Source organism: Lissotriton vulgaris, chromosome 2_1, assembly GCF_964263255.1.
Source record: "Lissotriton vulgaris chromosome 2_1, aLisVul1.2, whole genome shotgun sequence".
Lineage (NCBI taxonomy): Eukaryota > Metazoa > Chordata > Amphibia > Caudata > Salamandridae > Lissotriton > Lissotriton vulgaris.
This window is the reverse complement of record NC_141687.1, coordinates 1,750,477,998-1,750,504,145: the sequence shown is the minus strand read 5'-3', so window position 1 is coordinate 1,750,504,145 and position 26,148 is coordinate 1,750,477,998. Positions and strand designations below refer to the sequence as shown.

At 43.8% G+C, this 26,148-nt stretch overlaps 2 protein-coding genes across 4 annotated transcripts in view; one reads left to right on the top strand and one right to left on the bottom strand.

Moving 5' to 3' along the window:
• DEAF1 (DEAF1 transcription factor) overlaps positions 1–12,795 on the bottom strand; it is a 420,279-nt gene extending 407,484 nt beyond the window's left edge. Inside the window, exon 1 of the mRNA XM_086957772.1 lies at positions 12,365–12,795. Within this exon, the coding sequence (XP_086813898.1) occupies positions 12,365–12,563 (199 nt within the window). The 5' untranslated portion in view covers positions 12,564–12,795. The remainder of the gene's footprint in view (positions 1–12,364) is intronic.
• A 565-nt stretch (positions 12,796–13,360) lies between these two features.
• Positions 13,361–26,148, top strand: part of TMEM80 (transmembrane protein 80) — a 137,512-nt gene continuing 124,724 nt past the window's right edge. Inside the window, exon 1 of one of the 3 annotated variants that reach the window (XM_086957769.1) lies at positions 13,361–13,430. Coding sequence is in view for 2 of the 3 variants with exons in the window: in XM_086957767.1 (XP_086813893.1) it covers positions 13,393–13,411 (19 nt within the window). In the remaining variant the exon portion in view is untranslated. Of the gene's footprint in view, positions 13,431–13,450; positions 13,534–26,148 lie in introns of those variants that run through there. The other 2 variants (XM_086957767.1, XM_086957768.1) reach the window with 2 other exon arrangements.

Below are 26,148 nucleotides of genomic sequence, written 5' to 3'. Positions count from 1 at the left end.
AGAAGTACAGCACCAATCACAACACCCAATACAGCATTGTAAAGGGGAGTTGCAGCAGATGGACATAGGCTATCCAGGTGGCCACCATTTACATTAGAAACGTCAAAGAACCTTAGGGGTAAAGTAGTCCCTTGTGGGCGTGGGCGTGTCGGGGGCATGGTCGTGGGCGTGTCAAACTACACACATTACTTTGTGGTCGTAACCGTTGTCAGAGGGGCGTGGGCGTATCAAACTACACATTCAGAGGGCCGTGGGTGTGACTGGGGAGTGGTCATGGGCGTGTCAAAGTACACACATTATACTTTATGGGCGTAAACGTTCTCAGAGGGGCGTGGGCATGTCAAAGTACACACTCAGAGGGGCGTACCACAACAGCGTTCTCAGAGGGGCGTGCCACAAATTTAATAACAAAAAAATGGCTGCGTCATTCAGTAGCGCGCATTTCCATTCACGAGTTGTAATCACTTCTCACACGTCCGTATAGAAGCCACAAGGTGCGCCGCATTCACCCACATTGCCATTCAGGCGGCGTTAATAATATATGTTGAGAACCAACCTTTGTGGGCATAAGCCTTATCGATGTCAACCGGGGATAAAACACAATTACAATAAAAAGGGGTGTGGCTGACGCAAGCAATGTGCGCGCACATTCACGATCCACCTTGCCTTCTCATGATGACACATTACTCATATATAGTGCGCCAATAACTTTGTGCGCCGTTAACTTTGTGGGCGTCAGCTTACTCACAGGGGGATGCGCTACAATTACGAGAAAAAAAAGGCGCGTCTTTCACCGATGCGGTTCGGATCACTTCTCACATGTACCTCTACAAAGAAGCTGCGCCGCATTGACCGATCCTTCACATACAAACGCCAATTTTTGAATAACTAAATTCACATTCACTCATTTACTTACGTTACATTTCTGACAAGTGGCTGCATGAAGAAAAAAAAATAAAGGGGCGCAGAAGCGCGACATTCACTGACCGCGAGTTTCACACTACAAACGGCTCTAGCGAGAACTAAAGGCAGCCTGACATACAGACCATCAAACACACTTCACAATTTACTTTTACACCGGGGCTCACACGGGGCCTCAAAACAGCCCTCGCAAACACAGGATAACGCTGTGCACTCTCAAATTACACACCTTAACGTAAAAGACAACGCGCGCGCTGGGACTCAAAACAGCCCTCACAAGCACAGAATCACGCCGGAAAACACTTAAACCTGCGAACGCACACACAATCAAAGAGATGCAAATACGGCCCAGCTAACAAGCCACATATGTCAAACACAACGCGTGCGCTGGGACTCAAAGCAGCGCTCACAAGCACACAATCACGCCGGCCAATACTTAAACCTGAGGACGCACACACAGCCAAAGAGCTGCAAATACGGCCCAGATACCAAGCCGCATATCAAAAATGATGATAAAAACACTGCATGCTCAACATGGCAAAAATAAACGTAACAAAAGTTCAAACATACAAAGTCATAGGCGTAGACTTAAGAGAAAACTGCTTCACTCATGGACAGTTATATGTAGCACTCTCCAGGTCCGGCAATGTGCAAAATCAATTTATTCTAAGCCCACATTCAAATGAGACAAAAAATGCTGTATCCCGTGAAATTTTACAATAATTTAGAATTTACCATTACAAACATTACACACATAACATTTCATCCCCGGACAACGTCGGGACGGGCTACTAGTACAACATATAATGAAATGTTCTAATATATATTTTTGCAATCAGACTGCCTTGATGAACAATGAGATATAGGAATTGTGAGCGACAGAACAGTCTACGGTGAACTATTAGTGCTTCTAATATGTGATTTACTTAAGAGTCCCTCAGACCTTAAAACGGGTAATATTTAGCTAAATTATTAGGAGCTACGAATGAGTAGAAAGAACTGGTAGGGCCTCTGTGTCACGCTTTTATTTTGTTATGTTATGTTATGTTAGGCTCTTTTATATAGCGCTCGAATCACCCACAATGATTGATGTGGACTGAACTATTATCCCATGCAGTTCACTGACATGGATGGAAGCAGAGTGTAAATGACACTCAGACAGACAAATGGCCGAACAGAGTGGACCCCTAGGCCCTCTCTGTACATATAAATGATATCTTTTTTTATCAGAAGCATCTAACTAAATTAGCGGGGAACATGGTGGCCGTGAGCTAGGCGATCACGGCTGCGGACCCCGTCAGGGAAAAGTAAGGAGAGCTGTCAAGGGAGCTACGCGAGGTAACGTACCCTACTGTACTGCATGAAGATGGCAGAGACACGGGCCCCCTCAGGTGGGTCTTCTGGGGGCCAAGAAGTCGATTGCAGATCCCCGGGGACGCAATCGAAGCAGCGGCAGAGCTCCGGCGTTCCTGGGATCCGGCGTTAGGACTGGGGCAGAGGCAGAACAAGTTGTGCCTACTAGCAGCTCCCTGTGGAAACTGAGGTGACGGCTCGAGGTCGAAACAACGCACTAGGAGCATGGAGGAGGGGAGAGTTCAGTAAGAGAGTGAGGCATCTCTCGCATATGGAGACAGCTACTGCCGCGGAAGGTGAGTCTGGAGACAAACCCTCCAGGTATACTTTAAGTACCAGGAATACTGGAGGAGGTAAGACAAATTGTATTTATATCTCATCAGAACCGCCTCTAGCGCCAGCACAAGGAGCCAAAATTACTGTAAAGGGAAGGCGGGGTCAGCAAGGTGGAGTGAGTCTTTAGAGAAGGGGAGCTGTTAAACCACCAGGAGAAGATAGTGGGAATAAAAATAAAAAGATAACAAATTAGTACACTAAAATTATAATCACTCCCTCATTAAAATCATTTTTTTCGCATACTACCAAGTATGCAGAAAGACAGAGGTACAGGCACAAACTTGGGAGCATATAACCTTAGCAGTTGTGAGAATGGTAAGGGAATTCAAACAACTATAAATAAAGGCACCAATTATGGTGGCGGATCCCCGAAACTGAACCAGAATCTGTTTTGCTGTACTTTCATGCACCTCAAGAAGAAGCTCTTGTAACTCCTGTCAACAATAGGTTTGCTGTGTTGGCACTAATAGATGATCCAGGAGCCTCCGAACAAGCTGAGCAAATTGAACTAACTGGGACTGGATATAGTCAGAGCAGTATGGCTATGGTAAATTCTGACATGCCCCAGGCATTTTACTGGGCTTAAAAAGCGAAATCAAGCAAAGCTTCGAAGTTTCAGAAGCAAACCAAATAGGCATTAAAGCCTCTTGCTTGGAGTTAACGTAAAAACTAGACGAAGTTACCCTTCATACAAAGAAGTTAGAGGAAGAGGTGGTTATGGTTAAGCATGGTGTGACAAAGAACACATCTGATCTCTGTAAGTTAACTAGACAAAGATCAATCCTTAAAAGAAGATCTTGAGAGATTGGAAAACAACTCTCGAAGGAATAATCTGAGAATTTTAACATTCCAGAGGCTGAGGAGGGGTCGGATATGAAGGCTTTCATCATCAAGCTGCTACAGAACACGGTCTTAAAAGACAAGAAAGGGATAAATCTTGACTATGAAATCCAAAGAGCTCATAGACAGCCCTTTAGTCGCAACCCGCAAAGGGTCAAACCCAGGAAGATTGTTGTAAATTTCCTCCCCTATACCATCAAAGAGGAGATTCTCAGTAGTGCCCTGAAAAACTGGCCATACTTAGTGGATGACTACTCATTGCTAGTCAGGTCTGATCTATGTACATCTACAGAACAGAGGCAATGGGAGCTAGGAAATAAGATGCAGGAGTTAAGGGAGTTGGGAGCCAAGGTTTAATTAAAATTCCCTGCAATGCTGCGCATCATGTGGGACAACTGAAGGTATAATTATTGTGCTGTTAAAGATGTTGAGCCATTAATCGATACGATAAAAAAGAAGAGAGATATTGCTAAGTGACCGACATGGAGATATATGACAGTTAGAGCTCTTGGCTCTCCTATATATCTTGAATCAGTTTATATTTCCTAATGGTGCATCCAATAGGCATTGTCATGCCTAAAAAGATAGGGAGGGTTCCCCGGGGTTGGCCATGGGGGTAGGGGGAGATGGTGGTTGGGGAGAATGGGCACGGGTGGGGAGCAGTGGGTTAAGAAAACAAAAAAAGTTCTCAGAACTGCGAGAGAGTGTGTATAAGTTAGGAATGAAAGAGGGTGAATTAGAGAGGAAGCAATATGGCTAGAATCCCTAGGTGGTTCCCTCTCACGGTTCAAATACTTGCAGGTGCTATCTTGGGTGAAAGCAAACAGAAGGGAGATCGGCAGAGTCTGGGATTTTGAAAAGAAACTGCAGAATGAGACACCTAGGAGTAAGGAAGTCCGTGACTGGTAGTGGACGTTGGTATCCGTGGAAGATAAGAAGCTAAAAGCATCATATGAGATCTGGAATGGTATAATTCAGATGACGGAGCCGCAGAAAATGTGGCAACTTTCACTCAAACTACTCTATAAGGTGGTCAAACCAGCAAACCTGAAGCTGAAGAGAAACCACTACTTCACAATTAATCGGCTCTATTGGACCCCCCTCCCCCAGAAATTGGCAACATTTGTAATTACTGCAGCCCCAAGATGCCATAGATGGGGTATGTTAAGAGCGGATGATAGGCATATATTTTTCGAATACCCCCAACTACAGGAGTATTGGCATATGGTCGGAAAAGTAATGAATGAAATTCTGCAGACCAATATTAGAATGAGCCTAACATTGATTCTGATAGGGCAGGAAGATCAGCCGACTTTTCCTTCATCGGCAAACAGGAGGGCACAACTTTTCTATCTGATTCTCCTTGCTAGAGGAGAGATTTGCAAGAGATGGATAGATCCTGCACCACAAAATGGTTTTCAATGGCATCAAGCGGTTAAAACTATTTGCAAAATGGACATGGGAATTGAGGGTGGAATAAGTACTTAGATATGGGAAGATTATTTGAATGGGAACAAAATATCAAGAAGACTGGATCGCAGGTCTATATGTTTAATTGTAAAAAGCCTGGGGTGGTACAGATCAGATATAGGGCTTGATTTTGCAAACAATGGTAGTATAAGGACAAACATTTTATTTTAATTTTTTTTATCAGAAGATTCTGGCGGACCTCGAAGAAGAGATTCTAGCAAAAATGATTACTGTGCAAATAAATCTGCTCCCCTGGCTTTTGTCTGAGGAAGTAACCCACACCATAATAATTCTCTACAGAGGTAATCTATTTCATATAACAAAAACACAGAGAAATAACAATCCACCCTTACATGCTTATTGATTTGAGCACACGCTTTTCACAACCAATATGGAAAGCCTAATATGTTTATCATAACATTTCATAATAAACAGATCAGGCCTATAGCAACAGAAATATTTGTTCTAAGTGAACCAACCAGGCTTGCAGCTGTTATCAAAGACATATCACCATAACCATCTGAGGCCTCCTGTACTGAGCATAGGCTTTAACACAAGCCAACCATCAAGCATACACTCAGAAAAGTATGAACAATACAAAATTACAGTTGGCAAAGCAAAATAATATCCATCCTAAAAGAACCTAACAAGGATTCTGACAGGACAAATCTTCTATACTCATGGTTTGTCAGAAAGGGTATCCAGCACCAAAATGCCTGCCTATTATGGTAATCTGTGAGACTCCAACAACAAACTACCTATCTGTAGATTTCAATACAGAGTAATAGCAATCACCCTTAAATGCCTTTTAACTTTAAGATATGCTTTTCACAATCAAAATATCAGGCCTACTGCCTTTATTGTAATTTTTCAATAAGATCAATCAAGCCTTTAACCTTTATTATTGGAATTTTCACCATAAACAACTCAAACTTACTGTGACAAGGGAACCATTAGATATATTGTGATATATATATATATATATATATATATATATATATATATATATATACACACACACACAATTGTCAAATAATGTAAAATACCATCAAATAGAGCATAATAATTACTATAGTGCGAATTGTCTATCACTGTTTGTTCAGGTGGGTCACCAGCACCAAACTATTTTGATTACTAACTTAATCTGTAAAATTTGAAGTAATTAAATGCTTGACTACAGGCTTTAACAAAGTGTAATAACAATTCACCTTTAAAAGCTGTTTGCTATTAAGACATACATTTACAATAGGAAAGGCCTACTTGCTTTTCATTATAAACAGATCACATCCAAGGAATCTGACATAACTTTTCCCAGTGAACTGATAAGGCTCTACCATATACCACTGGATTGACACTATACATAAACCAGACCTACAAAATTGTCCAAAAGCTGGAAAGCATCAGGCATGTATTTGTAAACATTATCTTAGTGAAATTCTACTCTCAGGGCTTTTCAGATGTGGTGATCCCCATCATATCCCTTGCCAACGATGACAATCTGCAAGATTACATGGAACCAAAGAAGTTTCTAAGGCCTCTAACATAATGAGACAACTCAAGATGTTGCTGTACTTTGCCTATTTTCTCGGTCCCCTCCAAGGGAATCCATATATTCTGGGTAGCTTTAGAATTTCCTGGGTGTTGGGTAAAAAAGGATGCAAATTTGGCATGGACACCTTAAAAAATGTTTATACCTCCCTAATTTAAAATTACCCAAAATAGCACACACAAAAAAAGATGTTAGCAAGGGGGGGGAGGGGGCACCAGCTAAGGGGTTAGTGGCCTATTGGTTTTACCATATGCTTTTCACAATAAACAAGCCAGGTCTACTGCCTCTGAATAACATGTCATAATAAGCAGCCTGGGCCTATGGCATTAGCATAACATTTTCCTGACCACCAATAAGGTCTACAGCTCTTTATCATGGTCTTGTCAACATAATCAACTCAGGCTTGGTGTATTGAACATAAGCTTTCCCACAAGGCAACCATCAGGCACACAGTCATAAATTTGCAAATCTATACAATATTACAGTTGGCAAAGCAAGATAGTATCTCTCCTAACTAGAGGATTCTCAAACCTTCTAAACTCACTGATTCTCAGAGGTGGTGACCAACACCAAAACCCTCACTTATTAAGGTAATCATTGATAATCCATGTGAGGATAAAACGATCTGTAGGCTTTATTTCAGAGTAATAACAACCCACCCTTAAATGAAACTGTAACATATGCTTTTCACAATCAATATATCAGGCCTACAATCTTTATCATAACTTTTCATAGTAAACAATCAGGCATATAGCCTTCATCATTGGCTCGTCACCTTAACCAATTTAAACCCATAACCATCCAACATACAGTCATAATAGTGCGATTATATACAAAATTAAAGTTGGAAAAGCAAAATACTATCTCTAATTAGAAAGTCTAATAAGGAATATTGTGGTGCAAATGTTCTACCGCACGATTTGTTCGGGTGGATCACCAATGCCAAAATACTTGCCTATAACAGTAATCTGTGAAATTCCATGTAAGAAAGTAGTAACCTACTGGCTTTAGCATGATGTAATAATGATCCATCCTAAGGAGCCTATTGTCTTTAACTCATGCTATTTACAATATGTAGGGCAGTCACACTGGCTGTGTCATAACGTTTCATTATAAACATACCAAATCTATGAAATATGGCATGGTTTTCACAATAAACTGATCAAGCCTTTAACATTGGCTTTGCCCAACACCAGCCTATTCAAGTGCACATAAACTGGAAACTATCAAGCATACAGTTATAAAATTACTAATATGTAGAAATATACAGCTTCAAAAATAATATACAACCCTTATCAACAGATCCAAACAAGAATCATCACAGTGAAGCCCCCATCCCTAGATTTGTCAGAATTGGTGGCTAACATCAAAACCCTTGCCAACTTGTTAATATGTGGGATTCTATACAACAAAACGCCTATCTGTACGCTTTAATATAGTGTAATAAATTGCATGTAATTGCCTATTGACGTCACCAAATGCTTTTCACAATAAAGAAGTCAGACCTAGTGCCTTACTTATAACATTTCATAAAAACAGATCAGGCCTATATCCATGATCACTGGCTTGCCACAATAACCAACTCAGTCCTGCTGCATTGATTGAAAACTTTGAAACAAGCCAAAAAGTGCAATAGATGCAGCGTTTTTAGTGGAAGCCTGCAAATTCGGCCGAATCAAATCCTGAACTCAGGAGGATCAACATGTAAGTGGAGCCTACGCCCATCTCTTGTTGATCACAAAGTAAATGACAGTTGCACTCTCAAGCCAGACCTAAAAATACATGTAGGTTAATGATTGTCCTCCTCCTAACTGTACTGGTGCGGGGGGGGGGGGGGGGGGGGGGAATTCTATAAATAATCTAGGGCCAGATGTGAAAAACAGGAATAGCGATTAACCAATTGATATTTATTGTGAATTGCAATTAGGAAATCGCTATTCCTAATGTGTTAAACTCTTTTGAGTTTCATTAGTGATTCATAGTTGGTTGCAAATAGACCTGCCTCATGAATAATAAAAAGGTAGGTCACAATTTGTGACCCAATGGGATTCTCTGCCATCACAGGCATGGTGGTTTGCTGGGGTAAGTCATCGTTTGTGATTGCTTATAAAAAAATAGCTATTATTTTGTTTTTAACAGAGTCCATTTCCCTTGAAGGAAAAGGGGATATGTTTAAAAAGAAAAAAAGAAACTTTGAAGTTCAATTTTTTACGAGTAGACCGTGGTCCCTAGGGTCACTGCCAGCTCTTAAAAAATATTTTTCCAACTACTCTCAAAGTGGAGGGATCCCCAAGGGACCCCTTTCCTGTTTGCAAATGGGATATCACCAACTTTGAGATATCAGTACATTGCAAATGTTTTGCAAACATATTTTGGTCGCAAAACATTTGTACTTAACACTGCAATTCGGTATTATGAAACAACGCCCTAAACACGCCCCTTCCAAATGCTGAATCACAAAACCCAAATTGCGATTCGGTAACAAGTTACCGAATTGCAATTTGGGATTTGTTCATCAGAAAAACCATTATAGCTGTCACAAACGGCCCGATTCTGTGAATCAGACCTTTTGCAAAAGCAAAAATACTTCTTAGATCTAGCCCCTGGTTAAATAAGATACTTTTATAGCATTACAATGTCATGTGTGTGCCCATGAAAGTTCAAGCTCTGGCAGCTGGATAAACAAAATGATCACAGCTGCATGGAGGATACGCACTTTTTTGTGTCAATGAAATGACACTCAAGAGTCACACATTTGCAGACTAAAACATGGAAATGTCATACAAAGGCAATCTGAAAACCGTGCAGCTATAAAATAGAATTCTCTAAATTGGTTACTGTTTATAATTGCTAACATGATAACTACTGATGTCCTAACATCCATCAAGAATTCCTGCACGAATTTCCAGTGAGCTAACATGACTAAGACTGAATCAGAATGGATGCATATTGCGGATTCGAAGAGAACCGACTGGGCAAGATTTCTTCGAGTCCAGGGAGTTTTATGCAGAAGGGGTGACGTGCCAAAAGACTCAAGAAGTTTGAGGTCATATTCTACATAGAGGACCACTATATCAGCATTCCACCCCAGTTGGGTACTATTAGATGTTAGTTCATACTTTCTAAATATTTAACAGATATGACCCCATTTTGCAACTTGAAGATTTTTTTTGTTGCAGTGGATGCTATAGCTTCACCGCACAAAAACAACATTGCACTACTGTTTCTACTCCACAGTTTTACAACTGGAATCCTCATTAGATTTGTTTTATGATGTTAGCCTTCCGTCTTGCTTTTATGGCTGATAAGAATCATTATTTGTCGCCCCTTTTGGTTGTTTACGATCATTGATCTTTGGCACTACCGTTGCACGAACTATGCCTAACAGTGCATGTGCTATCTATTGCGAGACATGGCTGGCGTACAGGTAACTTACAGCTTGCCCATTGATTACAGACGGTGGGCATTATTGTCACTGACTAGTGCTTGCTTCTAATTCATAAGCTTCCGTTGGCCTTACTTCCTCCGTGTGCCTTATTTCCACTTCTGCTGTGAGTCCCTCCATGCTGTGTCCTTCCTCGTATGGTTTTAGGGTGGTGCAGCAGCACCTGGCGCTGAGTTGGGTGGGTGCTGTGTAAGAAAATACCTTATGGGTTTAGAAGTATCTGCTGCAGAGTTCCTTGTATGTCAAGCAGGTTTCAGTCAACATTAGAAATGTCAAGATAACGCCAGTGATTAATATTCCTGTTGGATAGAGAGTTTTGTCCTGTGGCAGCTTCCATTCATGATAAGGTAGCACAAAGGGTTAATATGCTTTCTGCAAAGACAATTTACCATGCAGATCACAGAACTATATTTATCTGGATAGCTCAGCAGGTTACTGTTTTTGTCAGAGGCATCCTTTTGTCACATGCAGTTCATAAGTTCCAATCCTAATACACCATCTAGGAACTGTCACCAAAGAGCTGCATGCAAACTGCATGGGATAGGTTAGAAGTTACAGTCAGTCAGTCAAAAAGAACTATATTTGGTTTTCACAAACCATAAAGCATATAAAACACATTTCATTTAAAACTTTTTCAGTTCTTAAAATTCCACATACTTCCTTTGTGGCACCAAGCCTTCAGTCTTTGCCCATATTTATAAGTAAGCTTTCTACCGCTATCATAAATTTTACCCCCCTGCATATTAAAATGTTTGATGCGGCGCCCAGCCAACTTGTCCTGCCTGTCTGCAGGTGCGGATATTTAAATCATTAAAAACTGTTCTCAGCAGCTTCCTTCTTTCTGATTTCACAGTTTCACAGACACACAGCAAGTGGCTCAGAGTTTCAGTATGATAGCCACATAAACGGCATGTCTTTGTTTGATGCTTGTTTTTCCAGGAGGGTGCCAAGTCTAATGAACAAAGATCTCCAAATCTGTATGCCATGAATCTCCTTTTTAAAGACAATCGGAAATGAGCTGCTAGATAGGGTTGTGGTCTTAGCCGTGTGTAAGAATTTATTATGACCCATGCGTGGCGGCGTCTTAGTAATCCCCTTTTATCCTCCACGAAGGATAATGCTTTTGCTTTGTTATTGCAAGCTTTTTTAAAAGTGGACTTTTCCATCTTGCTGTTCCAAAGCCCATTGATCTCTAATTCATCCAGTGCTATCCGCAGTTAGAAGTTACGTTTTCCCTTGGTTTTTCATTATCCTAATGTTGCTTAAACAAAATCACTTGGTTTGGACAGAAATACATTCTTATTGTTAAAGCCAAGCACTGTAGTATGGAATCCAGTGTGTGCTTCTTCAGACCAAACATTCTTAAAAAATTATAGCCTACCAGTGTGGATGACGTGATCCCCATACCTTGAAATCCTCCTTGTTTTATGTAACATTTCCTATAGACTGATTTACACACTTACGATTCATTGTCTCTGTATAGTTTATATATGCTGTAAGGAGCTCCGACACCCTACACAGGTATAAATAGTGGTATAACTCAAATGAAATGTATTTGGAAGAGGGGCCATGGAGAGCGGAGGGGCACTGTTGGATATTTGTTGGAATCTGTGGAGGAGGTCATGGGGGTTCACAGAGAATGATTGTCACACCTGGTGCCACCAGCGCTGTGCCCTTCCACTTCTTACTTTTTAAGGCACTACATTTTTTTTTATTGCTTCCCCATCCCACTGTTGTGCGTGTGCTTCCTCATCCCTACTTGCCTAGCTTATGTTATCCTTTTGCTTTCCCATTCCCGCCCTATCACCCTCGGTTGTCCCTTTGCTTTCCATCAATGCCCGTCCACTCTCAGTTACCTGTGTGCTTCCCTATCCCTGCCCTCCCTCCACTGTCCGTGTACTGCCTCATCCCAGCTCACCCCATTTATATTTGTCGCTTGTCCTTCTCTCCGCACATTCGTCCTTCTCTGCTGCCCTTCCTCCCTGTTGCCTCTTCCCCCACCCGCTCCCCAACCTAATCTTTTATTCACAAAGAAAAAGATTAGCACTGTATTAAAAAAGTGCAATGGAGCATCCTCAAAAAAGTGCATTTCGCACAACTTTTAATTTCTAATTCATTTCGGACTGGTAAATTAAAAATGCTTACCTCATTTTATAGGCGCATGCATTTGTGTTGATGCGCAAGTAGAATATGACGCTACAGCCACGTCACAGTTTTTTTAAAAAACTTTTTTACATTTTTTTTAGCCATGCTACAAAGCAGCTGCGTTGTTGTACAGCATTTATAAAAATCACTGCCAAAAACAAAAGGTCTCATTAGCTAGACCTACTGGCTTTGCCAGTGCTTAGTGGTTGTGTGGTACTGCTGGTATATGACTTCCCTTTTAGGTTTAGTAACGTCATTGCTTTATACCTACTTAGGTGCAATAGTGTTCAATCTATATCACTCGCCTGCATAGGCTTCTTCAGAACAGTCAGTGTGGGGTTCGGCGCCCAGGTCCAGGTGCGCAGTACCCCCCATGACCTCGGACTCCAGGTCTGGACAATGCTCCTCCTCTTGCCCTGCCCTTGCAGTTACCGCCTCCGCCGCTCTCACGGCAGCTGCTTCCGCCAGACCCAGCTCCTTCGCAGCCGAGTCGGACTCCTCCATGCCCGAGTTTGGCCGAGGAGGCCCGAGCGTCCCTCACCGAAATTAACCGAACTACACAGAGGCTACTACCGGAAACTACCGAACTCAAACGAAGACCTTCTTGCGACTCCCACCGGAAACTGCCGAAGTTCACAACTCGCCGGAAATTCACGAATTTACCCGAACCGGTTGTTTCCCGAGCGCAAAAGACCAAAGGCTACGGGTTTTCCCGAGATTAGCCGGACCGGTTTGCGTAATGACGCACCATATTACGTGCCTTTGAGGGAGCCCTCGTTGCATTTTAAAAACGTCGCCGCCATCTTCAATTAGTACTATTGTCGATACTGACTAAGATTTCAAAGGACTATCGAAGTATTAAGTACAGGGAAGAGTAAAGAGCTTTTAAACGTTTTAAAAATGAACTTAAAGAGCTCATATATTTATTCGACACTAAGTTGTATATTGCATTTTAAGCTTAATTCAAGGATGTCAATTCGAGAATATCTGTAGACAATAGGCACAGCTCTTTTTGTTTGGGATATACAAGATGCTGTTTTTGTATAGCTTGTGTTAACTGATACACGTGTTCAGTTTTAAAACATGGCCGTGTTTATAATCTTAGAAATTCGGATGTAGCTCATCCTTGAATGTGCCAAATCTCTTGATCGGTTATTGCGCTTTTCAGTCACAGTTTTAGACTTTACTGCGTCATGGGCGTATAGGCTAGAGCGCCGTAATACTTTGTTGTCTCGGCGGCGACCATGTTGAAGGTAAAATCGTCGGTCTCCTATGAGAGATGAGTGGGGCGTGTACTAATCATTCTCTTTAGACTACACACGGCAAAGCCAAGATGGCGACCGTTGGAAGAGGTGAGGGGAGAGATGCGTTGCCATCGTTACAATGTTGCAAGACTAGAATCTTTTGGGTGGGCGAGCGCGTGAATATTCTTACTAGTTAATAGTATACTCACTGAGGGTGGCTATGACTTACGGTAGGTTGATACTTGCGATCACTCTTTGGGATAATTTGAATTTCAAAGTTTGAAACCCAATTAATTTAATCAAACTCATCTATTTATCTGTTAAAAAACCAATTGTTGATTTTAGTGTTTATCATGCACTTTTGATTATCTTGGTATACTTTTGTTTTATCTTATATTGATTGATTTTTGAAAAATTAGTACACAAAAGTATACAGAGTCGAAAAACTAAAGAATGAAAAACTTCCAGAAGCACAGTTTTAAAACTGAGACAAAATCAATCTATAGACCATAGATGGGTAGATGTTGGGTTTATAAGTGGAGGAAAAACATGTGACTTATCAGGAAACCTGCAGTATCTCTCTAAACGGCAGTGGTGGTGCAATGACATATACATACATACCAACATTTTAGGGCAGGAACATGGGAGATTTCAAATAAAAAATCGGGAGAATGAAAATTCCTAATTGACTTCTATACACGGCAAGTCCAAAATGGGTAGAACATGCCCTCCTACCCACCGACCCAAGTATGAGAGTGTACAGCACGGACCAGTTTGATGCAGGCTCACCCCAATATGTGTCATGCATTTTGTTATGGAGGTCATTCGTCTAGTGAAGTAGCTGTCTTGGGTTCAGGTCTGTCTAGCCGGGCCACGTATCTCCTGTGTGCCCCACTTTCTTAATCTCCACACATAATTCAGTGTCCTGGACATTCTTCTACTTTTCAGGTTGAGGACCTGCTGCTCTTCTCATCAGTCAGTACACGTTATCTTTTTCCAGTGCCCTGTCGCAGCAGCCCAATCCTCCTACTCCACACCAAGTCCTAAGCTTCTTCCTCACCTTGGAAAAACAATAAGTCCTAGAGTCTTGTTCCTCTGTCAAAACTCTGGGGAAACAGAAGTACAGATGCATTTGACGTATTGGTCCAGAAATGCACGTTTCTATGCCTTCTCTGCTCAGCAAGTGTAAGGGCAAGCACCACTGACTGGTCAAAGGAATTTGTATCTCAATGGAGATTTGGGGTCGCAGCTAATATGGATTTTGCAGAGTTTACCAGAATGTGTACTGGCAGGTTGACTGATTAGAAAGGACGAGTAAATAATAGCTTTTCTCCAGGCAGAGCTATCAAGCAGCACAATCAGTGTTGATTAGTACTTTGCTCTCCAGTAGAGTATCATTTTGGCATGATATAAATGTAAAATTACTGAACCCTCAGATTTGGGCTGCTGGGTTCTTCTGAGGAAAGTTACATGAGAAATACACTACCCCAAAGGCAACTTGGCCGTCCTTAGAGGTTACTATTGAACCAACCAGCTTTTTAACACACAATCCATGCACGTTACGTACAGGCCATACTCCACCACTATACATGCATGGCAGCAGGATGGGCGTCAGTCATGGGAAACTGAACATATTGAATAAGGAGAGAGAGGGGATAGACTCCTCTCCAGGGGTACATGTAGAATGGCTCATATCGACCCAGTCCTACAGTTCATAGTGATTTGTTGCTGAAGTAACACAAGCACGTATGATGTTCTAAAGTGGGCTAGCAGATGGTGAGTTTTCTGGTGGAAAACAGAGAGTCAGCAAGAAGTGTGCTCAAAAGAGCAGGATTGCACAAATATCAACACAGTGCAAGGATGTTCATGTGTTTGTAGTAAGTATCCTGTTCTTTATAGAAATCTAAATAAAATGTGCTGAAGATAGCCCAGGCAGAAGAAATGGTAGGTGTTGGTATTATATATTAATAAAATATAGGCAGCATACATTCAGGAGTGTAATAGTTTATCCAGGCACCAAGGTCATTCCAGAAAATGAACACTGGGTTGCTTTGTTGTACTCAATACTGAGTCATCCACCTCAAAGCTCTGCTGGTCAAATAGGTGGCCTAATTGAGTTCTAAACGACTTAGAAAGGTGTTCTAATGCTTTTAATAGACGTGAAATTGCGTTATGCTGACATTACCATTCCAAAGACCATTTGAAATAGAGACACACTGTTTTTATTGCTAGTAAGAGAGCCCACACACACCCTTGTTATTTAGGTTGTTTTTTTATAACTGACTCTTTTATTCCCCTGAAACTTACTGTCGGAAGGTCCACATGTTTCTGACATGTCCAGTAATTAATGATATCTGGCAGCGGATCTTTGAGAAAGTTTTAGATATATACAAATTGAATATAATCTCTTTTTCATAGACATTTTCAGTTTTAATTTTAAAATGCTTACATGATGTAGCTATAGGACATCCTAGTGCTTCACCTGAGTTCCTCAGGGTGTCACTGAACCATGTTTTACTTGCTAGCTGAATCCGACCCCTTCACCTAACCAGTTTAGCAGCCTATTTTTGTCAATGGTATTGAAAGCTATGAGCAGGTGAAGAGCATCAACATGGCTAATTCCATACAACAGTTGTTCTTCAGCATGTAGCATTGCTGAATCAGTGCCTGTGAAAGCCTAATTTGGTGTCTCACAGCAAGCTATATTGTTCTAGTTAGTTAAATAGTTGGACTGTGACCACTTTCTCCAAAACGTTATCTAGTAGTGTGGCACCTGTAATGCGCAGATAGCTGGCTTGATCATGGCTGTCCACTATTGCTTTTTAGGAGGTGGATGAGCCATTCATTTTTAAAGCAATCTTAAATTATGTTTTTCTCAAATAATCTGTTGATGGTGCATGCTACAACAGGTGCCAAGAGTACTGCATTAACTTTGGTCAGTTTTGATGTAATGGATCTGCCTGGTCTGTTTCTTGTTTAAGTTCATCATTTTAGTATATCGTTTGATCACAAACCCGTTACCTTGCAATCACTTGGGTCATCACTGGGGCACCCAGACAGCGGCAGCCATGTGGCCCATCGGATTGTATGTCCCATGATGCCTTTACGACTGCAGAGAGAGAACTCTGTTCCACCAGTTCTTGACACTAGCTACTGCGATATGGTTGAAACTGACTCTAACAGTTTTTTTTGCTTTTGTTTGTAGGACATTCCACCATTTCTGAATAGCAGCTCTTTAGTACGTTCATAACTGATCTGGCTCATTTACATTTAGTTTTCTGTAAGTGGAAAAGATTTCCACTAGGTGGCAGTTGGAGCTTATAGGTCGAGTTATAAAGAGAAAAATCATATGAATTCAGATTTTGCCAATGTTTTCCGACACTTATCCTGATATAACTTTCATGGACCAATGAAAGTTCAAGTTCAGAGATTTGTGCAGCGCACTACTCACCCAGAGGGTCTCTCAAGGCGCATGAGGGAGGGTGGGTGCGTTACTTATCGAATAGCCAGGTTTTTAGCTGCTTTCTGAAGGAGAGGTGGTTCTGTGTAAGGCGGAGGTGAGTGGGGAGAGAGTTGCTGGTTTTGGCCGCTAAGTAGGCGAAGGATCTTCCTCCCATGGTGGATCTATGGATGTGCGGAATTGCGGCGAGGGCTTGATTGGATGATCGCAGTTTGCGGGTGGGTGTTTAGAAGGACAGTCGTGTGTTGAGGCATTCGGGTCCTAGGTCGTAGAGGTCCTTGTGTGCGTGGGTGAGGAGACGGAACGATATTCTTTTGTTGACGGGGAGCCAGTGGGGGTCTTTCAGGTGGCCGGAAATGTGAGCTTGACGGGGGATGTCCAGTATGAGTCTGGCTGAGGCGTTTTGGATACGTTGGAGTTTTTTCTGTAGTTTGGCTGTGGTTCCGGCGTAAAGGATATTTCCGTAATCCAGTCGGCTAGTGACCAGTGCGTGGGTGACTGTCTTTCTTGTTTTAGTGGGGATCCAACTGAAGATTTTTTTGAGCATGCGTAGGATGTTGAAGCATGAAGATGAGACGGCGTTGACTTGTCTGGTCATCGAGAGGGAGGAGTCTAGGACGAAACCCAGGTTACGTGCGTGATCTGTAGGTATGGGTGCTGTACCCAGGGCCAGTGGCCACCATGAGTCGTCCCAGGCAGAGGGGGATGATCCTAAGATGAGGACTTCCGTTTTGTCCGAGTTTAGTTTTAAACGGCTGTTCTTCATCCATTCGGCTACTTCTTTCATTCCTTCGTGTAGATTGGTTTTGGCGGTGTTTGTGTCTTTGGTGAGGGAGAGGATCAGCTGGGTGTCGTCTGCGTAGGAGATGATGTTGAGGTTGTGTTGTCGCGCGATGGATACGAGGGGACTCATGTAAACGTTGACGGGACTGAGTGATGATCCTTGTGGTACGCCGCAGATGACTTTGGTGGCCTCTGATCTAAAAGGGGGGAGGCGGACTCTCTGGGTCCTTCCGGCGAGGAACGAGATGATCCAGTTCAAAGCTTTTCCTTGTATTCCGACGTTGCTGAGGCGTTGTATGAGGGTGCTATGGCAGACTGTGTCGAAGGTTGCGGAGAGGTCGAGTAGGATGAGGGCAACTGTTTCTCCGTTGTCCAGTAGTGTTCGGATGTCGTCTGTTGCTGCGATGAGGGCGGTTTCGGTGCTGTGTTTGGCTCGGAAGCCGGATTGTGAAGGGTCGAGGGATTTGTTGGATTCAAAGAAGGCAGCGAGCTGACTATTGACGGCTTTCTCAATGACTTTGGCCGGGAATGAGAGGAGTGAGATGGGGCGGTAGTTCTTAAGTTCAGTGGGGTCTGCTGTGGGTTTCTTCAGGAGGGCGCTGAGTTCGGCATGTTTCCAGCTTTCCGGGAAGGTAGCGGAGTTGAAGGAGAAGTTGATGACATCGCGGAGATGGGGTGCGATGATGGAGTCTGCTTTGTTGAAAATGTGGTGGGGACATGGGTCGGTAGGTGAACCTGAGTGGATGGAGTTCATCAGGCCGATGGTGTCTTCAGTAGTGAATGGGTTCCAGGCGCAAAGGTTGTTAGAGTGCTGTTTTGGTTCGGAGGTGGGTGGAGTGGACTGTTGTTCGGACTGGTTTTCAAAGCTGTTATGTATGTCGGCGATTTTGTTGTGGAAGAAAGAGGATGAAGAGTCGCAGAGGTCTTGGGAGGGAGTGATGTCGTTGGTGCCGGCGGTGGGGTTGGTAAATTCTTTGACGATGTTGAATAGTTCCTTGCTGTTGTGGGCGTTGTTGTCGAGTCGATCCTTGAATGCTGATTTCTTGGTGGATCGGTTCAATTGGTGGTGTTTGCGGGTGGCGTCCTTGAAGGTGATCAGGTTGTCAGTGGTTGGGTTTTTTCTCCAGGTTTTCTCGAGAGTACGACATAGCTTCTTGGATTTCTTAAGGTCATCGTTGAACCAGGGGGCCTTTTTGCTACCTTGTTTGATTTGATGGTTTTTCAAGGGTGCTAATTCGTCAGCGCTGTGGGTGATCCATTGTGTGAGTTTGGTGGCAGCTTGGTTTGGGTCCGATGATATGGCAGGAGGGTTTTGGTTAAGCGATGTGAAGAGTTGGTCGGTGGTGATTTTGTTCCAATTTCTTCGAGGAATCGGATGTGGGGGAATGTGGCTTGTGGTCTTTTTGTAGCTGAAGTGAACGCAGCTGTGGTCCGTCCAATGGAGAGCTGTGGTGTGATCGAAGGAGATGTGTTTGCTGGAGGTGAAGATAGGGTCGAGCGTGTGTCCGGCAAGGCGGGTGGGGGTGTCAACAAGTTGTTTGAGTCCGAGATTGTTCAGGTTGTCCAGAAGGGTGGAGGTGTTGCTGTTGTTTTTCTTTTCCAGGTGGAAGTTGAGGTCTCCCAGTAGAATGTAGTTCTCGGAGGGGAGGGCATGTGGGCTGATGAAGTCAGTGATGTCTTCGCTGAATTGTGTGCGGGGTCCTGGTGGTCTGTAGATGAGGGTGCCTCTAGTGTGGTCCTGGGGTCGGTGTGGATCTGGAAGTAAGGTGTTCGGCGGTAGCGAGGTTATCGTCGGAGCTGGTCGTGATTCGGATGGTGTTCTTATGGACGATGGCGATGCCTCCTCCTGTTTGGTTGGTGCGGTCTTTTCGGATGATCTTGTAAGCGTCCGGGATGGCTAAGGCGATGTCGGGCGCTGATGAGGCGTTCATCCAGGTTTCTGTAAGGAAGGCGACGTCCGGCGATGCAGTGTCGAGTAGGTCCCAGAGTTCAGTGGCGTGTCTGTGAACCGAGCGGGTGTTCAGCAGGATGCACTTCAGGTGGTTAGAGTCTGAGCTGTGTTTGGAGTTAGTGGATTTGGTGTGGGTCCTGATGGAGGCGAACTTGCAGGAGTGGCAGGCGAAGGGTCCATGGGTGTGTCCTGGGGCAGCTTCGCAGCATTATGGTGTGCGGCCGGGGTTAAGGGCAAGGAGGGTGGCGACTTCGTAAGTTATGCGGGCGAAAGGGGTAATGCGGGGCCCAGGGGGTTGGGCGCTGGGCGCGGTCCAGGGGCGGACGGGCGTAGACGGGCTTACCTTTGGCGCTCCTTCGGCGCGCATGGGGCGCGATCGCTGCGCGTGAACGCTGCACGCAAAAGCATCTGTCATATGTGGATAGTGGAGGGGCGAGGGAGGAGCAGCTGGGAGGCGGGGGCGGGGTGGAGAGGACGGGCTCCGAGGCACAACAACAACAAAATGGCAGCAGAATCGAAACCGGAACCGCTTGGGGCAACAACAGTTACAACGTTGTGGGCAGAGGCACTATCACGAATATGCACAATTAAGTTTAATTTTAATCTAGCTGGTAGTGCGAGCGCTACGCGAGGCGAAGCGTGTAATATATGCAAAGGCAGCAATACTCAATGAGGCAATGCGACCAATGCAGGCAACAGAATTTAACAATTAATGCAGAGCGAGCAGCACAGCGATATCGATGTAGGCAACAGAAATAAACAATTAATGCAGAGCGAGCAGCACAGCGATATCGATGTAGGCAACAGAAATAAACAATTGATGAACTATACATGGTATCAAGTTAGGAATTATAACTTCCTATCAGACTCTATTCGATCGTTGGATGAAGGCATGAGAGAATCATCAATATAAGGTTTAGGCCTGTTATGTTATGTTATGTTATGTTTGCCATTGGCAGACACCTATGTGGGTCTTGTTTGCTTGCTTCCTGATGGTCAGCGCCTCCTCCTTGCTATCGTCTTCCTCCTGGACATCTGAATATTCGTCTGTGCCATGGAGCTTGACCAAGTACTACTTCCTGTGGCCAGTGCCCTTCCATTGGCCACAGGTTCCTGCAGGTACTTCTTTTTTTAGATCTTAGCTAAGCGCGCGGAAGCGCGTTCTCGCCGAGAACCTATTGTTGCCGTGTCTGCTCTTCAGGAGACAATCCTGGCCGCGCGCATCGCCTTGGAGGCGATTTGAAACGCGCACGCGAACGCGCTCGCTGTGGGCAGCTGCTGTCGCGCATTCACACAGACACACACGAGCGCCCATGCACGCACGCATATACAGACACCCCCCCACACATACACATGCGCACACACACACACGAGTGCTCCCCCCCGTCGCACCCAGACACACACACAAGTTCACCAAGACACCCCAGCCCTTTTTAACTTACCGGGCCAATCTCGGGGGACTCCGCCGCTGCGGCTCTTGCCAGCTCCATTCACGGGGCTCCCTCTTGGTCAAGGGAGCCCCGCAACACTTGCGTAACCTCCTGCTGGCGGCCCCGGGGCTCTCCACCTCTCACATGAGCCCCGGGCCTCGATACGCATTTAGTCCGCCTGCCTCCTCTTCCGGTCCGGATGTGGCCCCACCCCCGTCACAGGCGACATTGCCTGACTTCCGGTGCGTGCGCCAATGGAGATACAACACTGCAGAAAGGTGTGTTTTGAAGGAAGTTCATGTATGTTTTTTACTTCTTACTTTTATTAATATGCTAACATTTTTTTCTACCATCCACTATTTTATGTTGTCATTCGTAATAATCTGTGCATTCCTTATCTTGTATTACCTCCACTCTCTGTGTTCATTCACTTCCCAGGCCTTGTCTTCATGCAGTTTCTAATCCCATATTCTCGCCCTATCTCAAACCGCTTCTCAACTCTCTTTCCCTCCTCATTTAGCTTCTTTGCCATTTTCTGGCTTTTGTTGTCTTTCACTGTCTGACTGACGTAACTATCTATTTGCCCTTCTGTCTTACTTTCACTTTCAAACTCTACTTTTCTACGTCCCTTTCTTTTCTTTCACCCCACTGGTTTTGTCATGTCTTCCGCTCCTTCGCCTTGCCTTCCTTAACTCAACCGCCTGGCTCTCTATCCCTCCATTTTCTCTAAATCTGCCTTGCGTTGTTTTTCTCTTTTACTCACTTTCTCTTGCTCGCTGCACCTTTACTGCATTTCCTACGCTCTCACAACCATCGCTCTCCCATGGTCCCTACAGGTGATGTACCTCGGTGTATGCATTTGATAACAGGCTGTTTAGATGCACAGTCAGCCCCCTAATGCACAGGTGCCAGTAAGGGAGGAGTGAGCCTGGGGGCTGCGGCCTGCCATGTCCGGCCACGCACGGTGGTTAAGGGGGGGGGTTGGGGAGGGGGGGCTGCTGACAGAGTGGAAAGTGCTTTTGAAAGCAGGGTGGAATTGGGAGGTCGTGAGTCGGCGGCGTGAGGGCAGACCATCCCAAAGCAAGAGGTGGACGTGTTTCTACAGATTCCTCCCTCCCTGCCCATGCATGCACACCTTGAAAAGGCCTGCAAGCTTGTCCCTCGAGAGACAAGACGGTGGTATGGCGCCGGACAGCTCGCCACCAAATGTCGGTCCATGCCACCAGTCACTCGGGAGATTATGGATACCTTCACTTCTGGAGGAAGGGACTTGGCAGTCATGGAAACAGAACTTCATTTTTCTTTCGTAAAAACCTATAGAACATTGTTCTCTCCTGATGCACTTCGAAGTAAAATGTGGGCAGCGGAGTAGTCGCAGTTTACAGCTGAACTATTTGAGACTGTCTGCAGAAGTGCTCTCCGTGGCTACCATTTCTACTATTTCTCTCTTATCTCTGTTCGACCCCTTTCTCTCTTTTTCTTCCTGTCTATCCCGCCTTTTTCTCCTCGCCGCTCTTCTGACGGTCTCGTCCACCCTCTCTCATTCATTCTCTCCTTTTCTGCTCCCCTATCTTGTTTTGTGTGGTCTCTTGATCTATACCTGAACATTTACCCATATATTTGGACGGAGCTCAATAATAGTCCCTAGAAGATGCGAGAAGGGGGCCATAAGGCTTGCACTTTTGTAACAGGTAGCACATATTTATACTGTTGAATGACGGCGTGAAGTAAATAAAATGTGTATAAGGATGCCTGTTGCCTAAAGACAATGCAATTTATTTAACGATTAAGCTATTGGCAATGTAAATGACAATGCCATTTATTTATGATTTAATTAAAAAGAAAAAAAGTCACGAGCAATGCCAATAGCTCTACCTTTAATAATGCCGAGACCATTGCATTGTAAATGCTTGTTTTAATTTACTTTTGGGAGTGCTTTTGTCAGCAGTCCCTCTTATTCACCCCCGCCCTCCGTTGGGTTATCACACCACACTCCTCCTGCTCTCCTTTGTGTTTTTACCTCCACCGACCCTCTGCTCTCTGTTGCGTTTTCAAACCAACCCCACCCTCTCCCCATTGCATTTTCAAACTACACCCCCACCCCCTCCATTTCAATTTTAGATTTCCCACTGTCGCAGTGCTTAGAAGCATAAAATAGATGTTTCATGAAGTAGCATAAAAGCACTCACTCTTCCATTGTTGGCTGAGTGAGGTCTTGCAGGAAGGGGGTACTTCATTTTTCTACACTACTCCAGCTCCCGAGCTACTGCTGTACGCAAAGCTTAGCCTAAAGCCTACTAGAGGAGGTGTCCAAATTAGCCCATGAGAGCGAGACCCATTCCAGGATTTCAGGGTTCCCACACAAAATAAATGGACATACAAGTAACATTATGGACATTTATTTCCTGAATAGGTGTTTATCCTGAAAATCTGGCATGGGCCTGCCTCACTTGAACCTACATTGGACACCCTTGTTTGACTGAGTCCTTCACTCTGCATTGATAGATGTGGTTGTGCGGTTAATGCTGTCTTAATGCTGCCACACAGAAGATGATTTGGGGTTTGGTCTCTAATACTATATTCAACTTACATGAAGAAGGAGAAAAAAGCAGAGTTTCATTCAGCTTCCATGAGGTTAATATGATCAATCAGAGGGAATGAATCGTGTGTCTTTGTTCCAAGGACTTAAAGGTTTCCTTCAAAAAGACCATCATTCACACTAGTTCCTCTTATGGTATATGTTGATTCTCCGCCCTGTTTTTTAGGCGGATCGCATGAACATCGGGTCTTGATCGCATGAGTATCTAGTTCTCCAGGCGACGAGCGGTCCTCCACTTGGAGGGAGACCATCTGGTTTTCGACAGTCGTGAGTGACAAGATGTGTTTGTAATAGGAAAGTGAATTTAAAATTATCTCAGTTCCTGTGTTTAGTGTTTTTATTATGCAGGAATGAGGTAACGTTAAAAGTAAGGTTGCTGCTTGTGTGGATGTGCTAGTGGTCCACAGCACCTAGTGTAAGGTCGTGGTTGGTTGACATGTTTCAGCCTGCTAGTGCCCTAACGGGTCAGGGGGCCTACTTTAGGACCGGTGTAGGATTGACATTTTAGGTCACTCTGTGTGAGTAAATTGAGCCACTTACCCCTCTTTGTCACAAAGATCATTGGCTCAGTGTGTGACGTGGTTGTTATAGGTCCAGACTTTGCCTATAGCTGAGAAAAACAGAGCGACAACAGCAAAATACAATACATAGTTGAATAAATAAAAACGAAGTGCATACAGTCTCACCCAATGTTGTGCTTACTAGTTTTAAAAAATAACATGACTGCGCTTTCGAATCCATATATATAACCTGTCAATCTCTGAACTGGGGTGTTATGTGGTCCAGGCGAAGTATTATCGGTATGTGCGTCGGTTGGAGACCTTGGAGGAGTCTGTACCTCTGATCATGCACTCCTAGAGTAACTCGTCTAGGAAGATGCTCAATTGGAAACGGCATCGTTATTGTGCTATCGTTTTTGTGTCTTTATAGAGCTACCTCGTGCTCTAATAGGGTGGTTGTTATCTGTCTAGAAAATGATTAAAACCAAAGTAGCCATCTGCGTTGCACGGAGACTTGGATAGTTTGAAGGTACATGGAGTTCTGTGTAATGTCTTAAATGCCAGGGCCATATTGTCAAAACACCAAAGTGTTGGAGCTTTTCAGTTAAGATAGTTAGTACATAGGTTATTATTGGCGTTGTGGGGTAACGAGAATGGCTGTGCCTGAACATGGAGTTGTGTGTTTATTAATCGCCTATCGGTGGCATCGTTATGAGTGTTGTTAACCCCTTTACTGCTAAGGCATTATTCTTCTTCTCATACAATTTCCATTGAAATCAATGGAAAGTCCATGACGAGTTACCCTTGTCATTAGCGGCGAAGAGGTTAAAAATGCCAAGGTGATGTTATGCGATTTGGGATTATGTATTGTATTATGTAATCTATATCGATCTGAATGTCAAGAATTTACCTTAATTAGGAGACTTTTGTGGCTCCTTCGGGACTTTTAATTTTAACAACGAACTGTCTGAATCATGCGATCCAATCTGTGTCTATTATCAATTCCCCACCGCCTGCAACAAATAGTGCTCGATCTAAACGCTCTAATCACACAGTTGTACTTGTCAAAATTACCCATTCCCCTACGGAGCCTCCCATTAAAAAAGGGGGGGGGCGGGGAGATCGAATAAACCTACACATGTACACGTTCCACCATGGCTGCTTCACCCAATTATGAGACAATATTTTCTAGAGTCGAACAGACGATTGCCCAACTGTTGCATCCTCTCGGTGAGTGACTGACTAAAATAAAAGCCAATTTAGCCTCAGTTATCACTCCAGGGGGGAGATTACCACGGTAAGAACCAATTGCTCAGGATCCCCTCCCACTCCCGTCCAACGAGTTATCATCCCAGTGTCCTGTTCTAATTAAGCCACATGAGCCACAAACACAAAAGAAATATAGCGACGGGGTTCTGACAAGGAACAATGGCCCTCATTATTTAAATTTGCAGTCCCTGTTGAGGAATTCTTCAAGGCCAACTCAAACGAAACACCTATACACACACTGTCCTCCACTGCCCCTCGCCACTACCTCTCTCCAATCTCATGTCGCACAGGGAACTGTACCGGTTGAAGGCCTAAGGGCTCCTGATTTATCAAATTCAGCTCAGAGGCCAGAGGGTAGGTGAACATCCCAAAGAAAAAACGGGAAGAAACATTAGGGCCTAATCCCTATACGAGACTAGATCTCCCACCAGATCGATGACCTTACGTGATAATACTCCTGAGCTAAAGTTTATGCAGACTTAGTCAAATGAACTATTAATGTGTAAAACTCGCCATTGGTTAAATAAGCACACGGATGGGTGGTCGGAATCTTTCACCAGTATTATGGGTAGAAGGGTAGGCTGAATAGGCAAATCTAAGAAAACATTTAGCGGGGACTGTATGGTGATCAGTTTTAAGTTTCATTTTATGGTCTGTAAACTTTTAAATTTATTACCCAATTGTTCAAAGCCTGATACACAAATTTTTGTATTTCCATTTGGCTTTTTTTATAGACCACTAACCCAACATGTAAGGAGACAGGGATTTAGGAATATTACTAATTTCCCCTTCTCTTTGATACACCAGCCTTACTAGAGGCAAGCAACCTCCTCCCTTCTATCTAGTAACCATT